This window comes from Equus przewalskii, chromosome 10 (assembly GCF_037783145.1).
Source record: "Equus przewalskii isolate Varuska chromosome 10, EquPr2, whole genome shotgun sequence".
In the NCBI taxonomy this organism is placed as follows: Eukaryota; Metazoa; Chordata; class Mammalia; order Perissodactyla; family Equidae; genus Equus; species Equus przewalskii.
Window position 1 is genome coordinate 23847013 of NC_091840.1, and position 25168 is coordinate 23872180.

Below are 25168 nucleotides of genomic sequence, written 5' to 3' on the forward strand. Positions count from 1 at the left end.
GGCGTCCCAGCGTGCCCCGCGCCGGGCCCCGAAAGCGGCGGGGCGCCTCCCGCCTTCCCGCGGCCCCGACCCCGAACTCCTCTCCCCAGTTCTCCCGGGCGCCCTATCCCATCAACGTCTAGGATCGCAGCCAATCACGCGGGCTCAGAGTCTCGCCTCCGGTCCAGCCTCCTTCCAGCGCTCAGCCGGTCTGAGCGCAAGGCCTTTACCAGGCCAGTCCAATCAGCGGCCGGCTCTCGCCTGCCCCACCCCAACCTCCCTCCCCTCGGCCAATCCGCACGCCCCATTCCGCTGCCCGCCCAGCCAACCCGGGCCTGGAAAGCGGCGGGCGAATCGGCGCAGGGCGGCCCTTCAACGCTGCCCGCCCGGCCAATTGGGGACTCCGCGTGGCCACGGCGCCAGCCAATCGGCGTGCAGCGCGGTGCCGCCGCGGAGAGGCCCGGCCCGAATATCCCTCCGCCTTCCTCCCTCCTCTCTCTCCCTCCCTGCGAGCCGCCGTTCACTTATCGCCTCCCTTCCTTCTTTCTCCCTCCGCCGCCCGAGCACCAGCCGCGCTCCGAGCTGCCCCCGGGGTCCCTCCCCCGCCGTGCGAGGAGCAGCTGCCGCCGCCGCCAGCAGCAAATTAGGAGAGAGGAAGGAAGGCAAGGAGGAAGGCCGCGAAGCCGGGGCGACCCCCAAGAGGGAGCCGGTGAATGGGCTTGTGGTGACCCCCGCCCCCCACCCCACCCTCCCTTCCCACCCGACCCCCAACCCCCATCCCCAGTGAGAGCCGCCGCCCGAGAGGCCGGGCCGTCGTCCTAGGAGGAGCCACCGCCACCCCCTCCGCCATGGAGCTGATCACCATCCTCGAGAAGACCGTGTCCCCCGGTAGGACGCGGGGGCCGGGGGTCGCGCCGAGGTGACCGGGTGGGGGGAGGGGGGCCTTGGGCCCTCTGACCCTGTCCCTTTTCCCACTTTCCTTCCCCCAGATCGGCTGGAACTGGAAGCGGCGCAGAAGTTCCTGGAGCGTGCGGCCGTGGAGAACCTGGTGCGTGCCGCCCGCCGTCCCCATCCCGCCGTCTCCCATCCCTGCGTGCGGGCCTTCCCGCCCTCCCGGAGGCCCAGGCCTCGGGAACCCACCCCGCCCCATCCCGTCCCCCTCCCCCCCGCCCGGTCCAACCTAACCCCGCCATCGGGAAGCCGGTGGGTGTGTCCCGCCCCGGGCCCCGCAGTGGGCCAATGGCGCGGCGCGCCGGGGTGTCCGCCGCCCAATCGCCGCGCGGCCTGAGGGCGGCGGTGCGGCGCGAGGGAGAAAGAGGGAGGGAAGAGAAGTTAGGTTGCGCGGCGCTGCGTGTTCAGCAAGGGTGGGGGTGGGGGAGCCGGGCCTAGGGGCCATGTGGAAGCTCGGAGCCCGGCTGCCCGTCTGGTCTGACCCCGGCCAGCTTCTCTTTCCTGTCCCGTGGCCCCTGTGATTCTTGATTCTCTCCACCTACTTTCCAGAGTGCTACCGTTTCCTAGATCCTTTGGTCTGTGCTCATGGCCAGGCCTGGCACCCGAATGCCCGATCCGGCAGCATTTCTCCCTTTCCTGCTTGGTTATTCCTTTCCCGGGATTTTTGGGTTTTTTTTTTTTTTTTTTTTTTAACATCAATCGAGTGGACACTTAATCTGTACCCAGACAACCCCCTGAGGCTCATCCTTGAGATCGGGCCTCTTTCCAGATGAAATCACAGAGGAAAGTTCCTCATTTTTCATATTTTCAAATTTAAGGGGTACAGAAAAAAATTGAAGTCCACCAGAGACTGGATCTGTGAATAAAAATATACGATAGGTTCGTTCAGACAGTCTCTGTGCTAGTAATGTTTCTCTTTGGTGTCCCTCTCCTCTGGGGGGATGGGGAACGGAGGGAAGGGTGGATGATACTTGACATCCTTTAAAAGTATTAGGTATAAATCTAAACCACACTATGTTTAAACGTGGTCCTTTGTGTTATCTAGGCAAAGTAATGTAAGCAAAAAAGGTGATGAGGCTTATTTTATACAAACTGGCTTTGAATGATTTTTTTTTTCTTTTGTATGTGCTGGTTTTCAGTACTAACCTTTTTATCCTTAGCTTTTCATAGAAAAGATTTTTTTCCCCTAGCGTAGACTGGTAAGACCTCCATTTAGGGTATATGCTTATTTCTGCTTTTGCTAATTTGCAAGAAGCCTTTTATCTTCTTCCTAACATCTTCCTAACGTTCTTTAGTGGCACATAATTAATAAAACTTTTAAGAATTATCTTCTGCTGTGATTGCGGAACTTGTTAGTGGTAAGAAACTATCTGCTTTTGATTTTTCCTGTTAACTTCTCCACTTGGACAGAGCTTTCTGCAGGGAAGAGGAGTGTGTGTTAGAATTTTTAAACAAAGGGAGTAGTTTTGGGGACCTGTGCATTACAAAAGATTAAGTATGCTGTCAGAAATCCACTATGTTTAGTGGATAACTCAAGTACAAAATGTATAGGATCCTTTAGTGTATTGCCTGTTGACTATTAAATATAAAATTGTTTTCCTTTACATTTTTATCTTTTCGGTTTTCCCCTGTTTCTAAATATTTATCAATTTTCCGTTAGAAATCTTTTTTCATTGTTCCTCTCTTACGGAACACTTACAGCTAAAATAGAGCTAGCCTCCAAAGTCCATGTTTTAGGTTTATAAGTATTTCCCTCTCTTATACAAGATTCCCTGCTTCCATGTGATCAAAAGCCACCCTGAGTGTCATTGTTTTTGGATTAAGATTTTTAAATTTAGGAAAGCAATTTTATTTTCTACCCTGTTGTAACATACTCATTCATTTAACAAATATTTACTGAGTACTAGGCACTGTTCTAGGAACACAGAAGAATCCTCCGACTACCAGATGGTCAAACTTGCTTTAATCCTGAGGGCTCTAATGTGAAGGTTTGATGTTGATAGGAAAATCTGTAACTCCTTGTTAAACACTGAGGCTGCGTGAGAACATGGATGACTTTCTTATATACCACGTGACATTTGCGTAAGAGTCTTGAAGTAGATATTTGGACATTTTTCTGAGATGTTATATGTCCTAAAAAATTTAGATTTTCCCGTGTTTGGGTTCTCCATAAGCTATTCTCAAATGGTGAAATTCCTAGGAGATATTTCCATTCACAAGTGCATCTTCTCCTAACAGCCCACTTTCCTTGTGGAACTGTCCAGAGTGCTGGCAAACCCAGGAAACAGTCAGGTTGCCAGAGTTGCAGCTGGTCTACAAATCAAGAACTCGTTGACGTCTAAAGATCCAGATATCAAGGCACAGTATCAGCAGAGGTGGCTTGCTATTGATGCTAATGCTCGACGGGAAGTCAAGAATTATGTAAGTAACTTTCATCTCCCTTTGGTCATATTAGTCTAGGGAACAAGAAACATCTTTGTCAGTTTTTGGTCATTTACAAATGACAAAAGGATAGAGTGATAGCGTGATAGGTTTCTGGGACCTAAGCTTCACTTGAAGATAAAAATTCTACTTGGTTTAAATCTTCTTTCTCAGTTCAGCTCTTCTGTTCCCATTAATGCATTGGAATTCTTTTCAGATTACTGAGATAGACTGCAGCAGTTTGGGAAACTTTAGTTAGATGCCAGAATTTGTAGAATCTTTGGTGAATTTGCGTAGTAGACAAATTGGTGGTTCCCAGTCTTGGACTATCAGAATCACTTAGAGAATTTGTTAATAATACGTATTTCCAGACTCCCTCCAGAGATTCCCTTTTGGAGTGAGGCTCAGAGATAATTTTTAAACTGTCTCCCTAAGTGATTCTTCCATAGTCACCCAGCACCTAGCTCTTGTTGAACTGCTGTAGATAATTTTCATCGTTCGGTGGTTAGGCATGGCACTGTGCGGAGTTAGAAGAGCCATTAAATGATCTCTTGGGCCTTTCAAGCCCAAAGAGTTTGCGAAATAAGGTTATGACATTAATGGTGCTTTTATCTACTTAGCAAATTATGAAAAACTTTCTTTAGAAACATTTGGCTTTTTATCAAGGGGTTTAAAGAGTTGAGCTGATGAATTTTGAGGAAAATTGAATGTCCCTTGTTGCTCCGCACGACGGAGTTCTTGTGATTCTTGCTCGGTTAGGGATCCATAATTCTAGCTACAGTGAAGGGTTCAGAATATGTGGACAGATGTGTGCTTTTTTTTTAATGAGCTTCTTCAGTGGCTTCTCTTTCACGGATAAGGCGCAGAGCGTAGTAAGTCAAGCATCTGTGCAGTCATCAGTTCGTCCTTGGTATTTGAGGGGAAGCCAGTGGGGGAGTCCTGTGTGTGTGCTTGTGCAGGTCATGGTTCTCCACGTCGTATTTGCTCTTTCCTTTTTCTAGGTGTCAGCATTTAGTAAATTAGTTCCCCTTAAGGCAGTAGCTTCTCTTTCTAGTTATGGACCTCCTTCCCTCTCCAGTCTTGCATGGAGGTGCTTGCATGGGAAATAGGTGATGAAAGCCAACTCTGAATCTTCAGTGTATGTAGAGCTATTTCTATCCACGTTGGGTCTGCTTATGTAATAACATTTTAATCCTTCCGTCAGTAATTTGGTAGAAATGGAGTTTATTTTATCAGTCACTGGAACTCTTGATGCTCATAGTGCCCATTCATTTTCTCATCTTTCTTAAATTACACAATAGTAAATGAGATAAGACATGACTGGAACTGTAATTGACTGGTTTTTTGTTGGTTGGTTTGGTTTTTGGCACATGACTCTTAACACCAAAGTTATTTTTAGTTTGGATAAGAATTTATATAGGCGTTGTTGAGCCCTTGTGCATGAAAAAAAAGTTAGCAATTATCTTGGCCTTTTTCCCTCTCATAGCACATCTAGCACATTTTCTAAGTGCTGATGGTTGTTTCTTTTTTGAAATCTGAGTCTTGGACACAGTTGAGCTAGTTTCTTATTCCTCTTATTTCCAATAATTGGGTATTATCATTAGGGTCACCCCAAGTTTTAAGAAAAATAACTTTCAGTACTCAGGAGTTGAACGTTTGTAGTCTCAGAATCACTCAAGTAACACTACCTAAGGGTCTTCTAGAAGCAATTAAAAAGAGAAAAGGTAAAAGTAGAATGGGGTTCAGTACTGTCCACATATGTGCTAGGAGGTGATGTAGGGTAGTATCAAGGCAGCCTGGACTGGAACTCTTAGTCAGACTTGGGTTAATACTGTTCAGTTGCTGCCTTTTTGGACAATTCATCTCATTCCCAACCCCTCACCCCCGTGTCTTTGACATAGGGTTTTTGTTAAAGTCCGTTCTAGCTCTGGTAGACCTAGAGAGCAAAACCTTCATTTAGAATCACTTGGAACTGTTTGTTATCGGGTAGAAGTGTTAGGAGTGGGGGCCAGGCAGGGATGATGATCCGTCATATAAAGGAAAAAGATGGGGAGCTCATTATTATTAGCTACAAAGCAGGATACTAAGTGACCTGACCCAGTCAGCAGAGCTGGCCTGAATATCTGGCAGCTACTCTTTGTCCTGCGTTCATGCCAGGAACAGTTAACTGTTTGCCATTTGAGTGGTGGACTGGTGATTCTTAGTGAGTTCATTTACTGAATTAGCTGATTGTGGTAATGATTAACCTTGGGTGAGTTGTGGCTTCATCCTTTATCTGTACCTGTGCTTTTACCCCTTACATAAATGCTTGTATGATTACCATTTCAAACAAAGCATGTTTAATGATAAGCAGGTCTCATTTTAATTGGCATATCTAACTAATTCTTGGTATCTGTTGATGGTGGAGGGAACAGTTTTTTGATTCTTGGGCAAACAGAACAAATCCTTTCAGATTGGAAGTTAAATAAAGATTAGTTCTTAGGTGTTGGTACCGTCAGTAACTTTGTATCTGCATTAAGTGATGTTACTTGACCAAGGCCTGTCTATGAAAGTCACCCAGGGTGCTAAATTGTCAGTGGCCGGAAGGAAGAAGGTTTGTTCCATGTTTCATGAGTGGGAAGATCTCTCTCTTGAATCTGGTTAGACAGTGATCTACTGTGGAGCAGACTCGAATGCCCCAGAGTTAGCCTCATTCTGACATCCACGCTTTCTGTCCACAAAACAAGACTGTGAGCATCCTTTCCTTATACCACCACCGAGGAGCCTAGAAGGTGCATTTTATCAGCTCATTTCTGCCCTTTTGTGTGTGTGTGAGGAAGATTTGCCAGCTAACGTCTGTGCCAGTCTTCCTCTACTTTGTGTGTGGGATGCCTCCACAGCATGGCTGACGAGTGCAGTAGGTCCACACGGGGGGATCCCAACCCACGATACCTGGGCCGCTGAAGTCAAGTGCGTAGAACTTTAACTGCTCGGCCGTGGGGCTGGTCACCTCTCCTCTGCCTTTTAATGCTACTCCCTCCTAACTGTGTTGAACACTGAAGTGATGTGTCTAGCTTTGGAGAATTCCATCTGGATGTGGGGGATGGTTGGTTTCGTTTCTAGTCTCTGGGGCAATGTTGACTGTGCTGGTGTTGGTACTGAGGCTGGCTTTTTTCGACAGCTGATGTATACTGTATATGCCTTTTTCTACTTTTCTGTGTTACAGATAGTTCAGAGACTGATATAAGAGGTGTAGTAGTAGGCAAATGTGTTCAAATAACATTAGGAATTGCTGTCTTTCATCTTGTTTTTGTGTGCGTGTGTGTGTACAGGTTTTGCAGACTCTGGGCACAGAAACTTACCGGCCTAGTTCTGCCTCCCAATGTGTGGCTGGTATTGCTTGTGCAGAGATCCCAGTGAACCAGTGGCCAGAACTCATCCCTCAGCTGGTGGCCAACGTCACAAACCCCAACAGCACAGAGCACATGAAAGAGTCGACATTGGAAGCTATTGGTTACATTTGCCAAGATATAGTAAGTGCTGCTTGACGTATCTAATTGTGTATCTCTGATTCCCCGTAGTTGTGATGTGCGTGGTATTAGGATTATTTTTTATCATGTCATGAAGAAAACCAAGCTGCTGCAGAAGTAGTGGAAGTGCTGCGGAAGCTTTGGAAGTAGGACTGCTTTATTTGTTTATTTGGATAGTTAACTTGGCCATTCTCACATTGCTAATCATGCCCTAAAGTAAAGAGACTTGAGGGTCACAAACTTAATATGGAGATCCGTATGTTTGGAGAGGTGTAGATTCTGGACTTTGGAAAGAGAATATTCTCTGTCTTGGAGCATCCTTGACTTGATCCCTTTCTCAAGATCCTCAGCGTACCACAGATGCCATGTTACATTTTCATTTACTGTTACAGAAACAGTTTGCCAGCCCTTGCTGTAGTTGGTTTAGACATTGGAACCACAACACAGTATGTTAAATGCAGCCCTCCTCGGACTGTTGCTGCTGCTGAGGTTACCACTCTTGGTGTCTGTTTTGATACGCAGACTTGATGAAGCAGAGAAGTCCACAGCACTTCACCTGGACTTAGACTCCCTAGCTGTTGTGCCCAGGTGTTTATCCTTGGTCCTCAGATGTTCTGAAGCTTTACTTCAGTTGCTACAGATGGCCTGGAAAAAAAACACCAGACTACCATCTCCATTTGCACAGAAGGAAAAAAAAAGCCAGCATTACCTCATGCCCAGAGTCATTATGCTAAGAAGTCAGAGATGAAGCTGATGAGTTTAACTTGTTTCAGTTTGATTTTGGACTACCGGACCCTGTGATATTTTGCAAGTGGTTTGTCCCTAAATGGAAATGTGTGGGAAAAGATCAGAGGAGTGGATCTCACTCGAGTGGATTTTACAGTTAAAGGGACTGCTGATTAGTCATGAACTCATTATTATATTCACTGCGCTTCTCTGCTTGTTTCAGGACCCAGAGCAGCTACAGGATAAGTCCAATGAGATTCTGACTGCCATAATCCAGGGGATGAGGAAAGAAGAGCCTAGTAATAATGTGAAGCTAGCAGCTACGAATGCACTCCTGAACTCATTGGAGTTCACCAAAGCAAACTTTGACAAAGAGGTGAGTGTCTTTTGACAAAAAGATGTAGGTTCAGAGAGTGAGGACTGAGTTAAAGGAAAGGTTGTTTTTTAAGTTTGTGATTTAGGAAGTACCATTTTGTTTAGAAGCTTTCATTTCCATTCTAGTTAAGATTTGCGTTATGCGAGACATGGCCCTGGAGTGAGTATTTGCCGTTTCTCATCAGGTTTTGGGGATGATGTGATCTAAACTAAGCTTAGGTTTTTCCTTTTGCAGTCTAAAGTGCGGGTATGCTTTGGGATTTTTTTTTTTTTTTTTTAAGTTATGGAAACTGAGTTGCTTTATACCTCCTTAGGAAGGTGCCTTTTGAAAATTAATATATAAACAAAGTTTATGTTGCCTGAAAGTATTTCCGCCTATTACTTACTTATTTTATTTGTGTTAAAATGTACAGTGTGGGGCCAACCCCGTGGCCGAGCAGTTAAGTTCGCATGTTCCGCTTTGCTGGCCCAGGGTTTTGCCAGTTCGGATCCTGGGCATGGACATGGCACCACTCATCTGGCCATGCTGAGGTGGTGTCCCACATGCCACAACCAGAAGGACCTACAACTAGAATATACACCTCTATACTGGGGGGCTTTGGGGAGGAGAAGAAGAAGAAAAAGACTGGTAACAGATGTTAGCTCAGGTGCCAATCTTAAAAAAAAAATTTCTTTTAACAACATAAAATTTACCATCTTAACCAGTTTTAAGTGTACTGTTCAGTAGTGTTAGGTATATTCACATTGTTTGGCAACCAATCTCCAGGACTTATTCATCTTGCAAAACTGAAAGCCAATTTCCATTAAACAGCTCCCCATTTTCCCCTTCCCAGTCCCTGGCCACCGCCTTTCTACTTTATATTCCTATGAGTTTGATTATACAGTGTTGGATGTATCTTTTTGTGACTGGCCTGTTTCGCTTAGCATAATATCTTGGGTTCATGCATGTTCTAGCATGTGTCAAGATTTCCCCTTTAAGGCTGAATAATATCCCATTGTATGTGTATTCCACATTTTGTTTATCCATTCATCTGTCAATGGACATTTGGGTTGCTTCCTTCCACCGTCTGGCTATTGTGAATAGTGCTGCTGTGAATGTGGGTGTACAAATGTATATTTGAGACCCTGCTTTCAGTTCTTGTGGATATATACCCAGAAGTGGAATTGCTGGATGATATGGTCTGAAAGTATTTTTGTATATGTTTGTTGATGCTTTAGCTGGGCTTGTTGCCATTTCTTGGCTGTATAGTGGACAAAGTGGGGACAGCTAAGAAGCCAAAGTAAACTGCGGTTCCAACTGCTTAGAAAAGAGAGTTTTTCCTTTTTAATTTCGGAAGACTTAGGACACGAGCAAATAAAAGTTCATTGCTCTGTTCTCCTGTATTTTACCACATTTGATGTGAATTTGCCACCTCCCACAAAGCAAATTTTGTTTCTGAAGTAAAGCAGATGTTTTGAATTCTTCTGAATTTTAAATACAAGAAAACAGATTTTCCTAATGTAGGTTTTTAACCATCTTTATTTAAACCCTGTGACCTACATTTTCTTATTTGCTGCCTCCCTGAAGTCTTGTTATTGAAGGTCATTTGGGGGATTAAAAGATTAGGGACCTCCTTAGAGAGCAGGTCATATAGTAGACACTGAGGGCACACTCTCTGTATCATTCCTAGTGTCATTACCAAGTCAAGGAAAGGCTGCTTGATTGGTCCAGGGTTGGGTGGATCCTTGAAGGAGTGAGAGTGTTTCTTGAAGGGGGATAGTCTAGGAGTCTTTGTATATATGGCTTATACTCTTCTAATTCTTTTTTTTTCCTTCTTCCTGAAGTCCGAAAGGCACTTTATTATGCAGGTGGTCTGTGAAGCCACACAGTGTCCAGATACGAGGGTAAGTATGAGGTTGTAGGAAAAATCTGTCTGCCGTTTTTCCTAGGATACCAACTCTAGCGTAGTAGTTTGAAATGTAGGGAATCAGGTGACTTTGGAAATAAGGCTTGACTAATATTGTTATTAATAATTTTTCTCTAACATATTGGAGAAGAGAGAAAAACAGTACTTGGAATGTTAGCATAATGGAAGTTGCCTTCCTCTTGAAAGGGGTTAAGGGAGAAATGATTTTTGATCAACCTTGCTACTTGATTGTTGTGAGTTTTTCAAGTAATTGTTTTCCGTTGTAGCCATTGAAACAGCTTTGCTATTGCTGTAACCTAAACTGGACCCTTGAAGCAGGTGGGAGAAACATCCAGTTTGAGTGGCATTAGTGAGTTTAGTCTGCCGTGGGTTCCATAGGCACCTTTAAAGTAAAAAAGAGAAGGAAAGGAATGATAAATAGGAAGGAATAGTGGAAAAACTAAGGAAGGAATGGATCGGGGGTAGTGATAACCTTACCCAAATGTACCTTGATTGACCCTTTAGATCATTGACCCATCTGAATGAACGAGTTACTTACCTTTGTCAGATTGCATAGTTATTAAAACTACCTAGTAAACTGTTTAATCTGCTCTTTATGAAAGGTACGAGTGGCTGCCTTACAGAATCTGGTGAAGATAATGTCCTTGTATTATCAGTACATGGAGACGTATATGGGTCCTGCTCTCTTTGCAGTGAGTATTCCTGTTGTGTGTATTTGAGCATGTAGCTATTTGCACAACCTGTCATTCTTAGTTGCTGTTTTGCTGGTTCTGTAATTTTTTACTTAATATTATGAAATCAGGGAAATTCCTTGAGTCTGAGTGTTGTTTAAGACCGTCAGTACTCTGCCAAGAAAACTTGTGCTGTGTTTGTGCTGGTAAAAAGAGCATCTTTTAAAAATCTGTTTCCTGGTTCTACCTTTCATTTCATAAATACCTAGCTTTCATAAATGTCTATTTTTGAAACTTGAATGTCTGTGGTTAGAGGAGGGGTCTAACTTGAACTAGCACTTATTTGGGGCCTGGGATGTCATGTTTTTTTCTCTTAAGATCACAATTGAAGCAATGAAAAGTGACATTGATGAGGTGGCCCTGCAAGGGATAGAATTCTGGTCCAATGTCTGTGATGAGGAAATGGATTTGGCCATTGAGGCTTCAGAGGTGAGCCTGGGAGAGGGTCGGTACGGGGAGAGCTGTTCTGACTGGGCTCTCGGATGTATCTCCGTTGTGGATATTGTTACTCTCTGAGAAAGCTTTATTCTGACTGGGCTTAGAGGATGTCTCCATTTGTAGAGATTTTGATTTTTCTGCTGGCCGAAGCCCGTCATGAGGGAGGTAGATCAGTAATGAAGCATCTCATGTTTTAGTCAGGCATGATTTATTGTGAATATTGATGTTAGTACTGTGAACACAAGGGGGCAGCAGGCAGTCACAGTTTAACAAGGTGACGTTTGATGCTGAGTTATTTCCTTTTGGAAGTCCTAGTGTACGCATGGGATGTATAATTGATAATTTACTGACTCTGGTGAAGGAATTAGATATGGAGAAAGGGGTAACTTCTGCACTTGGAATTTTTGAATTCAAGCTTGGTTTCCAACGTTGATTGTCTTTATGCACTTTAAAAAACAATCTTATTTTTGACATCCTTATGTAAATTTAGTACATCTCTTGATCCAAAAGGTCACTTAGATGACGGCTTTTTAATATGAATTGAGCTTGTGAAAAAAGAATGTAATTCTTAAAGTTGGCTTGGTCCTTTAAGGTAGGTTATATGTATGGCCTAAAAGAATTTCATTGAAGTAGACCAAAAAATGAGCACCTCCAAAGATGAAAGCAGACGTTACCATTTGCTCCACATATTTCTGTGCAGGCCCCTGGGCAGCTCTCATTTTGTGCCTTTAGTGTCATAGCTTGTTTGCTGCTGTCCAGAATTTGCATTATGTGTCTCCTCAGGCAGCAGAGCAAGGACGGCCCCCTGAGCACACCAGCAAGTTTTATGCCAAGGGAGCATTGCAGTACCTGGTTCCAATCCTCACACAGACACTAACCAAACAGGTGAGTTCCCTTCTGTATCTAGCCAGGTAAGCTGTGAAACCTTCTGAAGGGTTGGTTTGCTGTGGAACCATTTCCATGAAGGAGCTGAGCAACTCTTCAGCTGGTTAATGGTCTGTTGTATAGATGACTCAAGAATAGCTGAGCTGGATCTGCAAGATCCTCTAGGCTCTGAGTTGTTTGTGGAGAACTGGATCTGAACATTTCAGTCTTGATCATGGATGAGCCACACATACCGCTCTGATTTTCTGAGTGCTACATTGTGTGAACTGACACAGGAGACGTGCTGTAGAAGTTGCAGTAAAGAAAAGGTAGGGAGAGGGGCCGGCCTGGTGGCGCAATGGTTCAGTGCGCATGTTCCGCTTCTCCACGGCCCAGGGTTCACCAGCCTGGATCCCGGGTGTGGACGTGGCACTGCTTGGCACATATAAAGTAGAGGAAAATGGGCACGGATGTTAGCTCAGGGCCAGGCTTCCTCAGCAAAAAGAGGAGGATTAGTAGTAGTTAGCTCAGGGCGAATCTTCCTCAAAAAAAAAAAGAAAAGGTAGGAAGAGAGATTTGCTAGTTTTAGGCCAGTTGACTATCTGCTGATATCTAGGATATTATGAGTTCACAGTGGGTGTATATATAGATGTGCTTCTAAAATGCTGATGAGATTAGATAAGAGTTATTCGGATCCTAATGAAGGATTCCAACTCATGAAAGAAAGTTCTGATCCTTCATGATTAACATCAATTAATAAGATTCAGGACAAAGTAAAAGTAACTTGAAGATGTGGGTCTGAGTAAATATAGAAATTCTTTTCTTAGAAGTGAATGTTGGTTGCCATTGTTTCCTTTTGACTGTATGCGTCACCGTTTTTCTTGGTATGGTGTTTGGGAAGGTTCTTTTTGTCACCTCATCTCTTCTGATGCATGTGAAGTAGTACCAAGCAGTACCAGAGAGTTGGCAGTGTTGTGAGGAAAGAATGTTCTAACTTTGAGCACTGCAAAATTTCTTTGTACACAAGAATGTAATTTGTTTTTAGGAAAGTACATGACTTTCAATTTAGCAATCTCAAAAGATAAGTGGAGGTGTATTTGGTTTGAAATGAACTGGGTGTTCCCTTAAATTGTCATCTCATCTTTCATTTCTACAGTTGCTGTTTTTTATCTTTTGACCTTAGTATCTTTACTTTTGCATATTTTTATTGTGCTTTTTTTGTTTGGGAACAAATCATTCTTCAGGTATGTAATTTTCTGAAACTGCATAGGCAACCTGCCTTAAATTACTATGTGGTGTGGGTGGCCACAATAAGGAAGATAGACCTTGAATTCTAATTTCAGGGCAGAGCTGAATGGAATCCTTTTTTGGCGGGGGGGAAGTGAGGAAGATTGTCCCTAAGCTAACATCTGGTCCCAGTCTTCCTCTTTTTGCTTGAAGAAGATTGTCCCTGAGCTAACATCTGTGCTCATCTTCCTCTATTTTCTACATGGGATGCCGCCTCAGCATGGCTTGATGAGCGATGTGTAGGTCCATGCCAGGGATCTGAACCCGTGAACCCCGGGCCCGCAAAGAGAAGCGTGCAGACTTAAGCACTACGGCAGTGGCTGAGCCCTTGTTTAACTTTCTGTTGAAATACAGCAGTTAATAGCACACCAGAATCCTCCCTCATGTTGTTGTCTTAGGCGTTAACTCCTCACAGTTAACTCTAGATTAATTTTGATTGATTTTGAACTTCATATAACTAGAACCGTATAGCATAGACTCTTGTTCTGCCTTTTACTCTGTATGTTCAGGGTTCATCCTTGTTGCATGTAGTTGAAGTTTACTCATCTCTTTGTGTGGTAGGAAGTGCGATCTTCTTCCAGCTGCGTCTTACTTAATAGGCTGTGCTGTGATGAATCTTTGTGGAAGAGATGAAAATTTAAAGATTTTATATTTTATTTACTCCCCCAAAGTTTTAAGTTCTAATGACATTTGGGAGTAAGTAGAGGATCTTTTCAGTTAAAGTGAAAAACTTAACTAGTGCCACTTTGTTTCACCAGGACGAAAATGATGATGATGACGACTGGAACCCCTGCAAAGCAGCAGGGGTATGCCTCATGCTCCTGGCCACCTGCTGTGAAGATGACATTGTCCCACATGTCCTCCCCTTCATCAAAGAACACATCAAGAATCCTGATTGGCGGTACCGGGATGCCGCAGTGATGGCTTTTGGCTGTATCTTGGAAGGACCAGAGCCCAATCAGCTCAAACCACTAGTTATACAGGTGAAGCTAAGGGAGTTTTGGGGTGGAAAACGGGATATTTATTGTTTCTTTAAACTTTTTGCTTGAAAGTGTGCCTTTATTTTAGAAACGAAGCTGTAAATAGTCATCCACAAAGGTTATTTCTAGATAGCTATTTGCCGTCGACGAGGGGTAACATATTTCTTAACCTTTTTTAATTACAAAAGTCATGGGACTTTTGAAAAATGCAGAAAAAGCCAAAAAGAAAACGTCACCATTAATTCCATTGCCCAAGGATAACATTCTTAACTCTTGGTATTTGTCCTTGCAGCTTTTTCCCGTGTGCGTGTGCGTGTGTGTGCAGCCGGATGGAGATCTTACTGCGACAAGTCTTAGAACTTGTTTTTTCACTTAATGCATAATTTTTAGTTGCGTGATATTCTGTCCTTAGGACAAAATGACAATTACATAATGCAGTCTTATGAAAGTGAAAGTGTTGTATTTATTTTGCTGTTATAGATGACACGAAAGTCCATTCTAATTGAGTTTTGTGCATATAGAGTGCAGCCTTTCAGGGTGTAGCCAAGTGCCAGCACAGCTGCATCCTGGGATCTGTACCTGAGTAATTGAGTAAAGACTGCTGAAAGCACTCATACCAAACTCTTACTAAAACTCTATACTGAGGTTTGGTGAAGAGAGGACTTTTTTAGTTTTCACTTTACTTACTTTTATTATATTGTTGGGTATTTGACAAGCATGTCTTTTAAAATGAGAAAACCATCTTGATGCTTTGAGTTAAAACCCAGCCATTAGTATTCCCTCTTCTGAGGTATTAGTCAACCTGAATTTTAATCTTTGTTTTGCTTTGCCAATAAATGTGTTTTCAGGCTATGCCCACCCTAATAGAATTAATGAAAGACCCCAGTGTAGTTGTTCGAGATACAACTGCATGGACTGTGGGCAGAATTTGTGAACTGCTCCCTGAAGCTGCCATCAATGATGTCTACTTGACTCCCCTGCTCCAGTGTCTGATTGAGGGCCTCAGTGCTGAACCCAGAGTGGCTTCAAATGTATGCTGGGTAAGAGATTTTTTTCTCTGCTGAGATAAGGAGCCTGGCCGAGCCACTGGCAAGGAAGTAGGAGGTGTAGGAGAGACATGGGTCTACCTCACTGGAAGGGTTTTTCTGAATAGCATCCCCGTTCTAATTTCTTCAATTAAAATACAGGGGAGATGCCAACTGCATTAGCCAGTGGGAGCTTGTTGACTCATGGTGACTGGTTCCTGAACCATTTAGAACAGTCATGCCTACCCAGTGGGAAAACTATCTGGACTTGATTTTCTTTCTTCAGTTGCTTGGGGACAAGAAATTTTGATGAAGGTAGAGAGTTGCCGGCTACAAAAAGTACCGTTGCTGAGAAGGGGCAAGAGGGAAGGAATGTAGGCGGCCTGAGTGCTGAGTCAGTATAGGCTGTATGGAGTTCATTTGGGGCTGTGGGGAGGAAGTTCAGATGAGGAAGGAGTGGGCCAGAAGCCTGTCTGTGAATGGAAGGAGAAGGGAAGTGGCAGGCATTCGTCGTAGGTGAAAGTACTCTCGTGCTTAGAAAGTTGTGGGCAGGGCAAACAAAATATAAATAAATAAATAAACATTTAATTTTAAGGATACCTGTAAAACGTTAGGTTGTCTTGAGATGAGCTTGACGGAAAAAGTTGAGGATTCTCTAGCCTTGATCTGTTCTTAGATCAGTTCGAAAGGAACGCTGCCCAAAGTATCTTGAGAAATGGGGTAATGCTAAGGTAGGTAGCCTTCTTTTCAGGACTAATATTAACTCTGTCTGGGTTTAAGGCTTTCTCCAGTCTGGCTGAAGCTGCTTATGAAGCTGCAGACGTAGCTGATGATCAGGAAGAACCAGCTACCTATTGCTTATCTTCTTCTTTTGAACTCATAGTTCAGAAGCTCCTGGAGACCACAGACAGGTAGCTGATACTACACAGAAATGGGTGGTGTCTTTGCATCCAACTCCTTTTGTCTTACGTGTGAGGGCTGTCTAACCCAATCATGAACATTGCAATAGGAAGAATTAAAAGAATCCTGTAGTAGATCATGTGTTTAAAGGACAGAGAGAAAAGAAACGTAGACTGTCTACCTTAGAATTGTTCAGTTTAGAAGTGAAGTCAGAAAATAGTCTCATTTCTCTGCTTATAGAGAGTAATTGATATAGAGAAGTCCCTTCATTTTGCAGTGTCCGCAGTTAACAGGAGTGTCTGATTATGGTGTAAGACAAATAGTAGCTCTCATTATGGATTTAGTTGCTACACCAAATCATTAACTGCCATTTATGATATTGAATAAAGCACTTGACATTAAATGCAGTTGTTTTATAAATGAGATTTTTTTTTGGTGAGCAAGATTTGCTCTGAGCTAACATCTGTTGCCAATCTTCCTCTATTTTGATGTGCATCTCCGCCACACCTGGCTTGACAAAATCCGAACCTGTGAACCTGGGCCACCAAAGCGGAGTGCATCAGGCTTAACCACTACCCCACGGGGCTGGCCCCTAAATGAGCTTTTGGAATGTAGTTTTAGGGGGCTATAAGTTGGGGACAACCTTTAATTTTGGTTTTCTGTGAGCTATACCTGAAGCCATGCTTAAAAGAAACCGTTAGGAAGAGGGCTGGGTAGAAAGTCTTCCCTGCTTAACTAGTTCATCTCCGCTTCTATCTTCTAGATTGTTTAGAAGGGCATCTCTCACAGATGAATGAAGAAAATTAGCATCTTTTTCTTGGCTATTCAGGCAACCTCTTCAATTGTCCACGTGGGTTCTTCAGCATTTTAAACTAATTTTTTTCCCTATAATTTTAGCAATTTTCAAAAAGGCCATTCTAAAGTTTAACCAGGTCTGGAGACCATAATGAACGTTAGCGATTGGCTCAAAGGAAAATTTGGTTCCTGGCTGTATTGTGTTGCCAAACTCAAACCAGGTCTGCAACCACATCAATTTCTGGGTTCTTATTTTCAGTGAGACAGTGTCTATATTATAACAACTCTTCTTTCCTCTCTCAGTTGAGGCTTTAAGATTTTTGCTGTGTTCCTTACAGACCTGATGGACACCAGAACAATCTCAGGAGTTCTGCATATGAATCTCTGATGGAAATTGTTAAGAACAGTGCCAAGGATTGTTACCCCGCCGTTCAGAAAACCACTCTGGTCATCATGGAGCGGCTGCAGCAGGTGCTGCAGATGGAGGTGAGCCCTGCGCTCCTGGCCTACAGCGCTCCCAGCCTACAGCGCTCCCAGCACGGCTCTGCGTCCAAGGCTGCTCTTACTGTGTGCTGCTGGAGTATATGTTTTCTCAGAAAGATAGAAGGCTTAGACAAAAAACATTGCGAATTAAAATTTACATCTCTTGCCACAGTTTACTCGTGTGTTAGACCCCATACATATATAAGTTTTTTATTTGCTTTTCTACATTAGCATCAGTAAAGACTATTTAGCGGTCCTGGCAAACCCAGCAAAAATGGAAGCATTGAGGGAGTTGAGAGCCTTTTGAGAAGGTGTTTATTTTCAAAACATGATGATCTTCTTTTCCTTGTAGTCACATATCCAGAGCACATCGGATAGGATCCAGTTCAATGACCTTCAGTCTTTACTCTGCGCTACTCTTCAGGTATGATGCTTCCATATCACTTAATAGCTCCAGGGAAGAGAGTCATAGCTCAGGATGACAAGTTCATGTGCACAGAGAACTCTGAAATGGTATAGATGATGCTGATGAGAAGCTCTTCTCAGAAGGCCTGGGTCTCTGATTGATTGGGAGAGTAATGTCCCATCTTCCTTTCTTGTCTGTCTATAAAGAGGCAATTTGCGTTTTGCACAGTGTAGGGAAGGAAACTGCTTGGTTTGTGCTGGTTCTCCAGCTACACAGCGAATTGTGTTGGCAACTTTTAGTCTTTGGTTTTCATTGGTTGTTCAGGCTTAGCCCAGTCAGATTTGGTTCCCAGCTATGGTTCACTTGGCTAAAAATATAGCCTTGAGTTTCTACCATCATCTTTTGAAACAACAGTTGCTGTTAGAAGCTTTATTATAATTTCCATCATTTATCGTACCTAGTGTTCACAGTAGACTTTTTCTGAGGAGAGACTGGGAAAATTAAAATAAAATATTACTCCTCACTCGTGACTGGAATCATGGAGTGGCTGAGGAGGTATTCCTTTTTTTACCCAAGAATGAGAGAACCCTGCAACTTGTCTGCTGCTTAGGTAGGTACTAGATTTTAGTGTTGAGTCATGCTAACTAGCTCGTCTTACCTGTGAACCCCCTCTTTTTCACTCCAAACTTCGTTTTCTTTTTTTTTAGGTTGACACCTAAGCTAACATCTGTTGCCAAGTTTCTCTTTTTTTTTCCTTCTCCCCAAAGCCCCCCAGTACGTAGTTGTATATTCTAGTTGTGAGTGCCTCTGGTTGTGCTAGGTCAGCATGGCCTGACTAGTGGTGCTATGTCTGAGCCCAGGATCCGAACCGCAGAAACCCTGGGCCACCCAAGCGGAGCGCACGAACTTAACCACTCGGCCACGGGGCTAGCACCCAAACTTCATTTTTTAAAGTATGACTGTTAAGAGGTCTTTCCTTATTCATCAGACACATACAGGAATGATCCAGCAACCTTAGTTGAAACGAAGTAATGGGTAAGGAGGGAGGTTTGAGGAATATTAAATTAGGAGGGATCAGTCTGGCTTTATATTATCAAGATTATTTCTTGACCATCTGTAAATGGGTTAGGATATAGGAAGAAATGCTTTTTTGTTTTATGTAAGGACTCTAATATGACATGTCCTTTTTTTTTTAATTTTAATTTTAATTTTTTTTTAATTTTTCCCTTTTTTCCCCAAAGCCCCCTGGTACATAGTGGTGTATTTTTAGTTGTGAGTCCTTCTAGTTGTGGCGTGGGGGATGCCACCTCAGCATGGCCTGATGAGCAGTGCCATGTCTGTACCCAGGATTCAAACCGGTGAAACCCTGGGCCACCGAAGCAGAGTGTGCAAACTTAACCACTCAGCCATGGGGCTGGCCCTGACATGTCCTTCTTTAAGGCTGAAATAATTTAACTGCTGTTCTGCTAAGACTGGAATATGGACACTACTGACAGGGATTTGTCTGACATAAATGAAATGCAGAGGAGATGACTTTCTGCACCATAGAAGAGCATCTTGTGTGTGTTCTGAATTGGGAAATAGAAGGGATATTAAAATTTGTGTTTTGTTGCAGATGATTTCCCCTGTGAAACTGTGCGTGTGTGTGTGTGTGAGAGGAAGATTGGCCCTGAGCTAACATCTGTTACCAGTGTTCCTCTTTTTTTTTTCCACCCTTGAGGAAGATTGTCACTGAGCTAACATCCTTGCCAGCCTTCCTCCACTTTGTATATGGGATGCCACCACAGTCTGGCTTGATGAGTGATGTGTAGGTCTGTAGCCAGGATCCAAACCAGTGAACCCTGGGCCACTAAAGTGGAGTGCTTGAACCCAACCACTACACCACCAGGCCAGCACCTTGGCTATGAAAACTTTTGAGCACAAAACATGAATTTGAGGGGCTGGTCCCATGGCCTAGTGGTTAAGTTTGGTGTGCTCTGCTTCAGTAGCCCAGGTTCACTTCTGGGCATGGACCTACACAACTCATTGATGGCCATGCTGTGGTGGTGACTCACATACCAAATAGAGGAAGATTGGCATGGATGTTAGCTCAGGGTGAATCTTCCTCAGCAAAAAAAAAAAAAAAAGTGAATTTGACCTTTCCCAAAAGAATTTTTTTTCAAGCGACTTAATTGATTTTTTTTAAAAAAGGTCTAGTGTTCTGCTTGGAGGGTTTGGAATCTAGATCCAGAACTCTTGTTTATCTCACAGAATGTTCTCCGGAAAGTACAACATCAAGACGCCTTGCAGATCTCTGATGTGGTCATGGCCTCCCTATTAAGGATGTTCCAAAGCACCGCTGGGTCTGGGGGAGTGCAAGAGGATGCCCTGATGGCAGTTAGCACACTGGTGGAAGGTCAGTGAGCCAGTGTTGGCAGGGACTGTCTTCAGAATGCAAGAGTTCCAGTGGCAATGAAGACTCTGACCACAGAAAGCTTGGTCTGTCTTCTCGTTTACTGGGGCATGACCCAGTTCCAAGTCGGACTGAACGTCAGTGTAAATTTGTGTATAACTGCCTTGCCACTCTCCTTGAAGTAAATGGGGAGCCACTTTGCAACTCAGATTGGCAACCTTTTTTGGGGGGAAACTGTTATCATCTACCTCATGTTTATCAGGTTCCTTTCCTCCTGAAAGCCTCTACTTTATTGAGGTTTAGCTCTTTATCAAGGATGGAGGAAGCAAAGATTTCTATTTTCTTTCCTGGCACTTGGTTCCTCCTAGTTCAGGTTGTAAGGCTTTGGACTCAGGTTGACACATCTTGGTGCCTAGTATGGGGTGGAATGCAACATTGAATGAGTTCAAGGAGTTGATTGATTTTTTTGGTTGTTAACAAAAGTCTGGCTTTGCAAAGTTGCTTTGGGGAAGCCGTGTCTGACTTGAGACTCTTTAAAGAGCCGTTAAGGAGCACTTCAGAAACCTGAAACACTTCTTCGGAGGTGGCCTATAAGATATGTTACTAAGGCCATTACCTGAGGACCAGACCTATATCTAACATAAAGAGCATATGTCTGACTCCTCTGGCAGCATGTGACCACCCTGATAGGGCACAGAGTTCATTTTGTCTCCTGGAGTGGCTGATTCTGATATGAAGCCCAGTCTGCTTTTCCTGACTGGCTTCTTAAGTAAGTCCTTGATGGAATTGCCTCCGGACCCTGTTTTGAAGCTGGCTTCCAGAGAGGACATGTTGCAATCAGATGAGGTGGACAAGAGGCAGTATTGCTAGCTCAGTCAATTCACAAGTCACCTTGACGTTCCTTGAGAGCCATACCACTCGGTTGTGTCAGTGAGAGAGAAATCCCACTCTGGAGATATAGTGCTGGCTCCAGGGCGTTCAGGGAGTCCCGTCCGGCGGCTGTGAATTCGGCTTATCCCAGGCAGCCTTAACATCTTCATGATAAAATCAGTAAGTCACTCTCACTCCACCCAGCCTGTTGAGTGCAGTGAATACATTTTGGGAGAGCTAGGGTCGTTATTTTTGCTCCCTTCTGTGATAATCCTGTGGTGCTAATCGTTTGTTTCTTTACAGTGTTGGGTGGTGAATTCCTAAAGTACATGGAGGCCTTTAAACCCTTCCTGGGCATTGGATTGAAAAATTACGCTGAGTACCAGGTAGGCCTGCTTTTCAGACTAGTGCATTCATATCCTCGTTCATACCTGCTAGTGATTGTGGTGCAGTGTCGGGCTCCTTTGTTTGTTGGCCTACATGGCTGAACTAGAAGTAGTCAGTGAGAAACAGGTGCGTACTAGGTGTGCCAGAGTAGTACCCTAAGAGCCACCCGCTTTTGTCACCACCATCTCTGGTGAATATTGTCTTTTCTGTCCTTTCTTAATATTTCGGATAGTCCTAGTTCTCGTTCTGTCATGTTGGTTGTTAGAATGAACTAGTCTTACAGAAGGAGAATGTTTTCTTCTTTGGCTTTAGGTTCAAGCCGTAAGGGACCAGCAGCTAGGTAAAAGTAATGCCTTAGCCCTGCAGCAGCCTGTTCTGTTGGGAGATCATTTCCTTGATTCTTGGCAGGTTTGTCTGGCAGCTGTGGGCTTAGTGGGAGACTTATGCCGTGCCCTGCAATCCAACATCTTGCCTTTCTGTGATGAGGTGATGCAGCTCCTGCTGGAGAACTTGGGGGTGAGTCTGTACACACAATCTAATTCACCGGTATTTGAAGGAATTGGCGGTTGGAAAGATGGTTAAACATCAAGATCCATGACAGGGAGCTGTAAGTTCTCAGATTGTTGGCTGTGGGCTTAAAAAGAAGGGAATTGTTCATTTTTACAAGATGATTCTAAAGTAAGGTTGTAAAGTTAATTAAAGGAATGCATGCTCAATGCGTGGAATTTGGGTGGGGGCGGGGTGGGGAACGAGTAAAGTATAAAGGAAAAGTAAATATGTAATCCCTCTCTTCGAGAGAACCACCGTTAATTTTTGTGTGTGTCCTTAAGGTCTATACCCAGCACATTAGTAGTTGCTTAGTTGCTTATTATTTTAAAAAAAAATTTCTCAGGTCTTTGGACAGAACAAATTTTGACTTCTATTAATTTGGTTTTCCTTTTTTTTTTTCCCCTTGTCAGAATGAGAATGTCCACAGATCTGTGAAGCCGCAGATTCTGTCAGTGTTTGGTGATATTGCCCTTGCTATTGGTGGAGAATTTAAAAAATACCTAGAAGTTGTACTGAATACTCTTCAGCAGGCCTCCCAAGCCCAGGTGGACAAGGTAAGCTTAAGTTATCTTTAAGGCCAGCCCTGGTTGGAGGAGCGGGACTTTTGACAAACATAGAACCAAAGGTGACCAGTCTGATGGCGATTCTGTTCGTTGTCTCTTACAGTCAGACTATGACATGGTGGATTATCTGAATGAGCTGAGGGAAGGCTGCCTGGAAGCCTATACCGGAATCGTCCAGGGATTGAAGGGAGACCAGGAGAACGTACACCGTTGAGTATACAGCCCAACTCAGTCCAGAGTGCACTTAGCCAAATGGGCTGTTTCCTTCATTCTTATGAAAGCTTATTTGTAATCTAGTACCTACTGCTTGCAGGAAGGGGAGAAGGAGGAGAGTAGCTTTGGGGGAGGATATAGACTTCATTAATTCTGCTCCCCCTTCATCTGCTACTTTGTATCACATTTCTTGAACACTGAAAGGGATGGGATCGAGCGAGGCTGTTGGTGCTGGCTGCACCTACACCAACCAGGAATGGCAGTTGTTAAGGGCCCCCAGTGCGACGGAAGGGAGAGATCGGGGGGTTAGGTTTCCTCTGTCACCTGACATTTCTGTTATTGACTGGGGAAACGTTTGTACTTTACTCCTTTGATAGCACAGGCTTAGAGGAAAGGTTCCATTTGTTCCTTCTATGTTCCATCTGCTTGTAAGAAAAGGACTGTCTGCCTCTTCTGTTGACTTGAAGAATGACATCTTAATCTGAGGAGGAATCATTTGCTTTATAACTATATGCAGCTAGTTCTCCAGCCTGAAACCTGCCTCGTGGGGGTGGAGTATTTGGAAGTTTTGAAATGGGGTGTAATCCTGCCAAAGGTGGGACATCTTCATCACACCTTCTCTTTCTTTTATAGCGGACGTGATGCTGGTGCAACCCAGAGTAGAATTTATTCTGTCTTTCATTGACCACATTGCTGGAGACGAGGATCATACAGACGGAGTAGTAGCTTGTGCTGCTGGACTGATAGGGTAGGTTATACCCTGCTTCCAACAGCTGAATAGAACTTCTCACGGGAAATGAGAGGACGTGTAGTAAGGAATTTTGAGAGTAGCCTGGATGGTAATTACCCACTTCTTCGGCACAGAAATTTCTTTCTTTAATAGAACCATTGGTATCCTGTTTTGAGTTCTCATAAATGATAATTCATTTCAGACTTTAGCTCTAGCCTCATTCCAGACCATCTAGATTGCTAATTTCTCCCCCACTAAACTCTTTAGTTCTGAGTGTAGAAGCAGCAGCAGCTCCGTGTCCATCCCATATTTTGATGTTGGTCAACAAATTGCCTCTGTTTAGCCTTCCCTACTGAGGGTTTCTGAGGCATCATTAGAAGAAAGAACATTGGTCTTGAGCTCCAAGACCTGGCTGTTCTAATTCTGATTTTACCATGAATTAGCTGTAGAAGCTTAGGTGAGTCATTCTGTCTCTTCAGACCTCATTTTTCTCATCTGTTGAGGGCAGGTGTTAGACTGACTTATCTCTAAAGTTTCTCCCAGGGTTAAAAATTAGGTGAATACTCAGAAGAAGCCCGCAGCTAGCTTAGCACTGGTTTGGAAAGCCCAAAATATGATACTGGTAGAGGGCCAGGAGCTCATTTTCAGTTGTTTGTTTTGCCCAGGGACTTGTGTACAGCATTTGGGAAGGATGTACTGAAATTAGTAGAAGCTAGGCCAATGATCCATGAACTGTTAACTGAAGGACGGAGATCGAAGACTAACAAAGCAAAAACCCTCGCTACATGGGCAACAAAAGAACTGAGGAAACTGAAGAACCAAGCTTGGTAAGAACTTGTCTCTACTGCCCCCTTCTGATTTCTTGGGGAAGAGGTACATTTTCTGTAGACTGTTCTGACGAGAGCTGCCTTTCTTCTGGTGTTTTGTTTTGTACTCCTTCCCAAATAAGTGCTTCTGAGCCAGGCCTTTGTTCCTCAGCCTGGGACGAGTGGAAGGGTCAGGCACCCTCAATCTTGACTTGAGCCAAACGTTTGATTCCTCATGGTGATGAAGAACAGAACTTATGTAAAAAGAATTCACTGAAGTCCCCACATCACTTTGGGTCCTAATAAAGTCATCAATAATGGCATTTTTCCATAATTCTCTTTTCCACTCTATTCCCATCTTCATGCTCGTTTCTTTCTTGACTGCGGTGCTTTTAGATGTTGCCTAGCTCCACAGAAGATACCCGAAGCCAGAACTGTCCGAGCCTGCTTTGAAATGCAGTTTTAATTTACTTTCCTCTCACATACCAGTTATCTTACACCACAGAGCTCAGTAAAATGGACTCTTTTGAGTTGTGTCTTTTTAGTTTCCCTCCCCGCCTCTGATGTAGGTGTTAATGAAAGCTGGTAGTTGGCACATGGCCAGCCCTGGTGGCCTAGTGGTTAAGATCCAGCACTCTCACAGCCACGGCCCAAGTTCATTTTCCAGTCAGGGAACCACACTGCCCATCTGTCAATCCTTATACTGAGGCAGCTGCATGTTGCTGTGATGCTGAAAGCACTGGCACCTCTATTTCAAATACCAGCAGGGTCCCCAGTGGTGGACAGGTTTCACCGCAGCTTCCAGACTAAGACAGACTAGGAAGAAGGACCTGGCCACCCATTTCCAAAACAAATCCTATAAATGGCAGAGGAGCATTGTC

General features: G+C 43.8%; 1 protein-coding gene across 1 annotated transcript in view; it reads left to right on the forward strand.

Moving 5' to 3' along the window:
* The first annotated feature begins 8 nt into the window (after window positions 1-8).
* KPNB1 (karyopherin subunit beta 1) overlaps window positions 9-25168 on the forward strand; it is a 28467-nt gene continuing 3307 nt past the window's right edge. The window contains exons 1-21 of the mRNA XM_070560528.1: window positions 9-867; window positions 969-1027; window positions 3169-3351; window positions 6663-6863; window positions 7810-7962; window positions 9786-9845; window positions 10471-10560; window positions 10918-11028; window positions 11821-11922; window positions 13947-14171; window positions 15017-15208; window positions 15974-16104; window positions 17227-17374; window positions 17724-17795; window positions 20028-20172; window positions 21343-21425; window positions 21835-21942; window positions 22386-22529; window positions 22642-22747; window positions 23385-23499; window positions 24147-24308. Of these exons, the coding sequence (XP_070416629.1) occupies window positions 828-867; window positions 969-1027; window positions 3169-3351; window positions 6663-6863; window positions 7810-7962; window positions 9786-9845; window positions 10471-10560; window positions 10918-11028; window positions 11821-11922; window positions 13947-14171; window positions 15017-15208; window positions 15974-16104; window positions 17227-17374; window positions 17724-17795; window positions 20028-20172; window positions 21343-21425; window positions 21835-21942; window positions 22386-22529; window positions 22642-22747; window positions 23385-23499; window positions 24147-24308 (2630 nt within the window). The 5' untranslated portion in view covers window positions 9-827. The remainder of the gene's footprint in view (window positions 868-968; window positions 1028-3168; window positions 3352-6662; window positions 6864-7809; window positions 7963-9785; window positions 9846-10470; window positions 10561-10917; window positions 11029-11820; window positions 11923-13946; window positions 14172-15016; window positions 15209-15973; window positions 16105-17226; window positions 17375-17723; window positions 17796-20027; window positions 20173-21342; window positions 21426-21834; window positions 21943-22385; window positions 22530-22641; window positions 22748-23384; window positions 23500-24146; window positions 24309-25168) is intronic.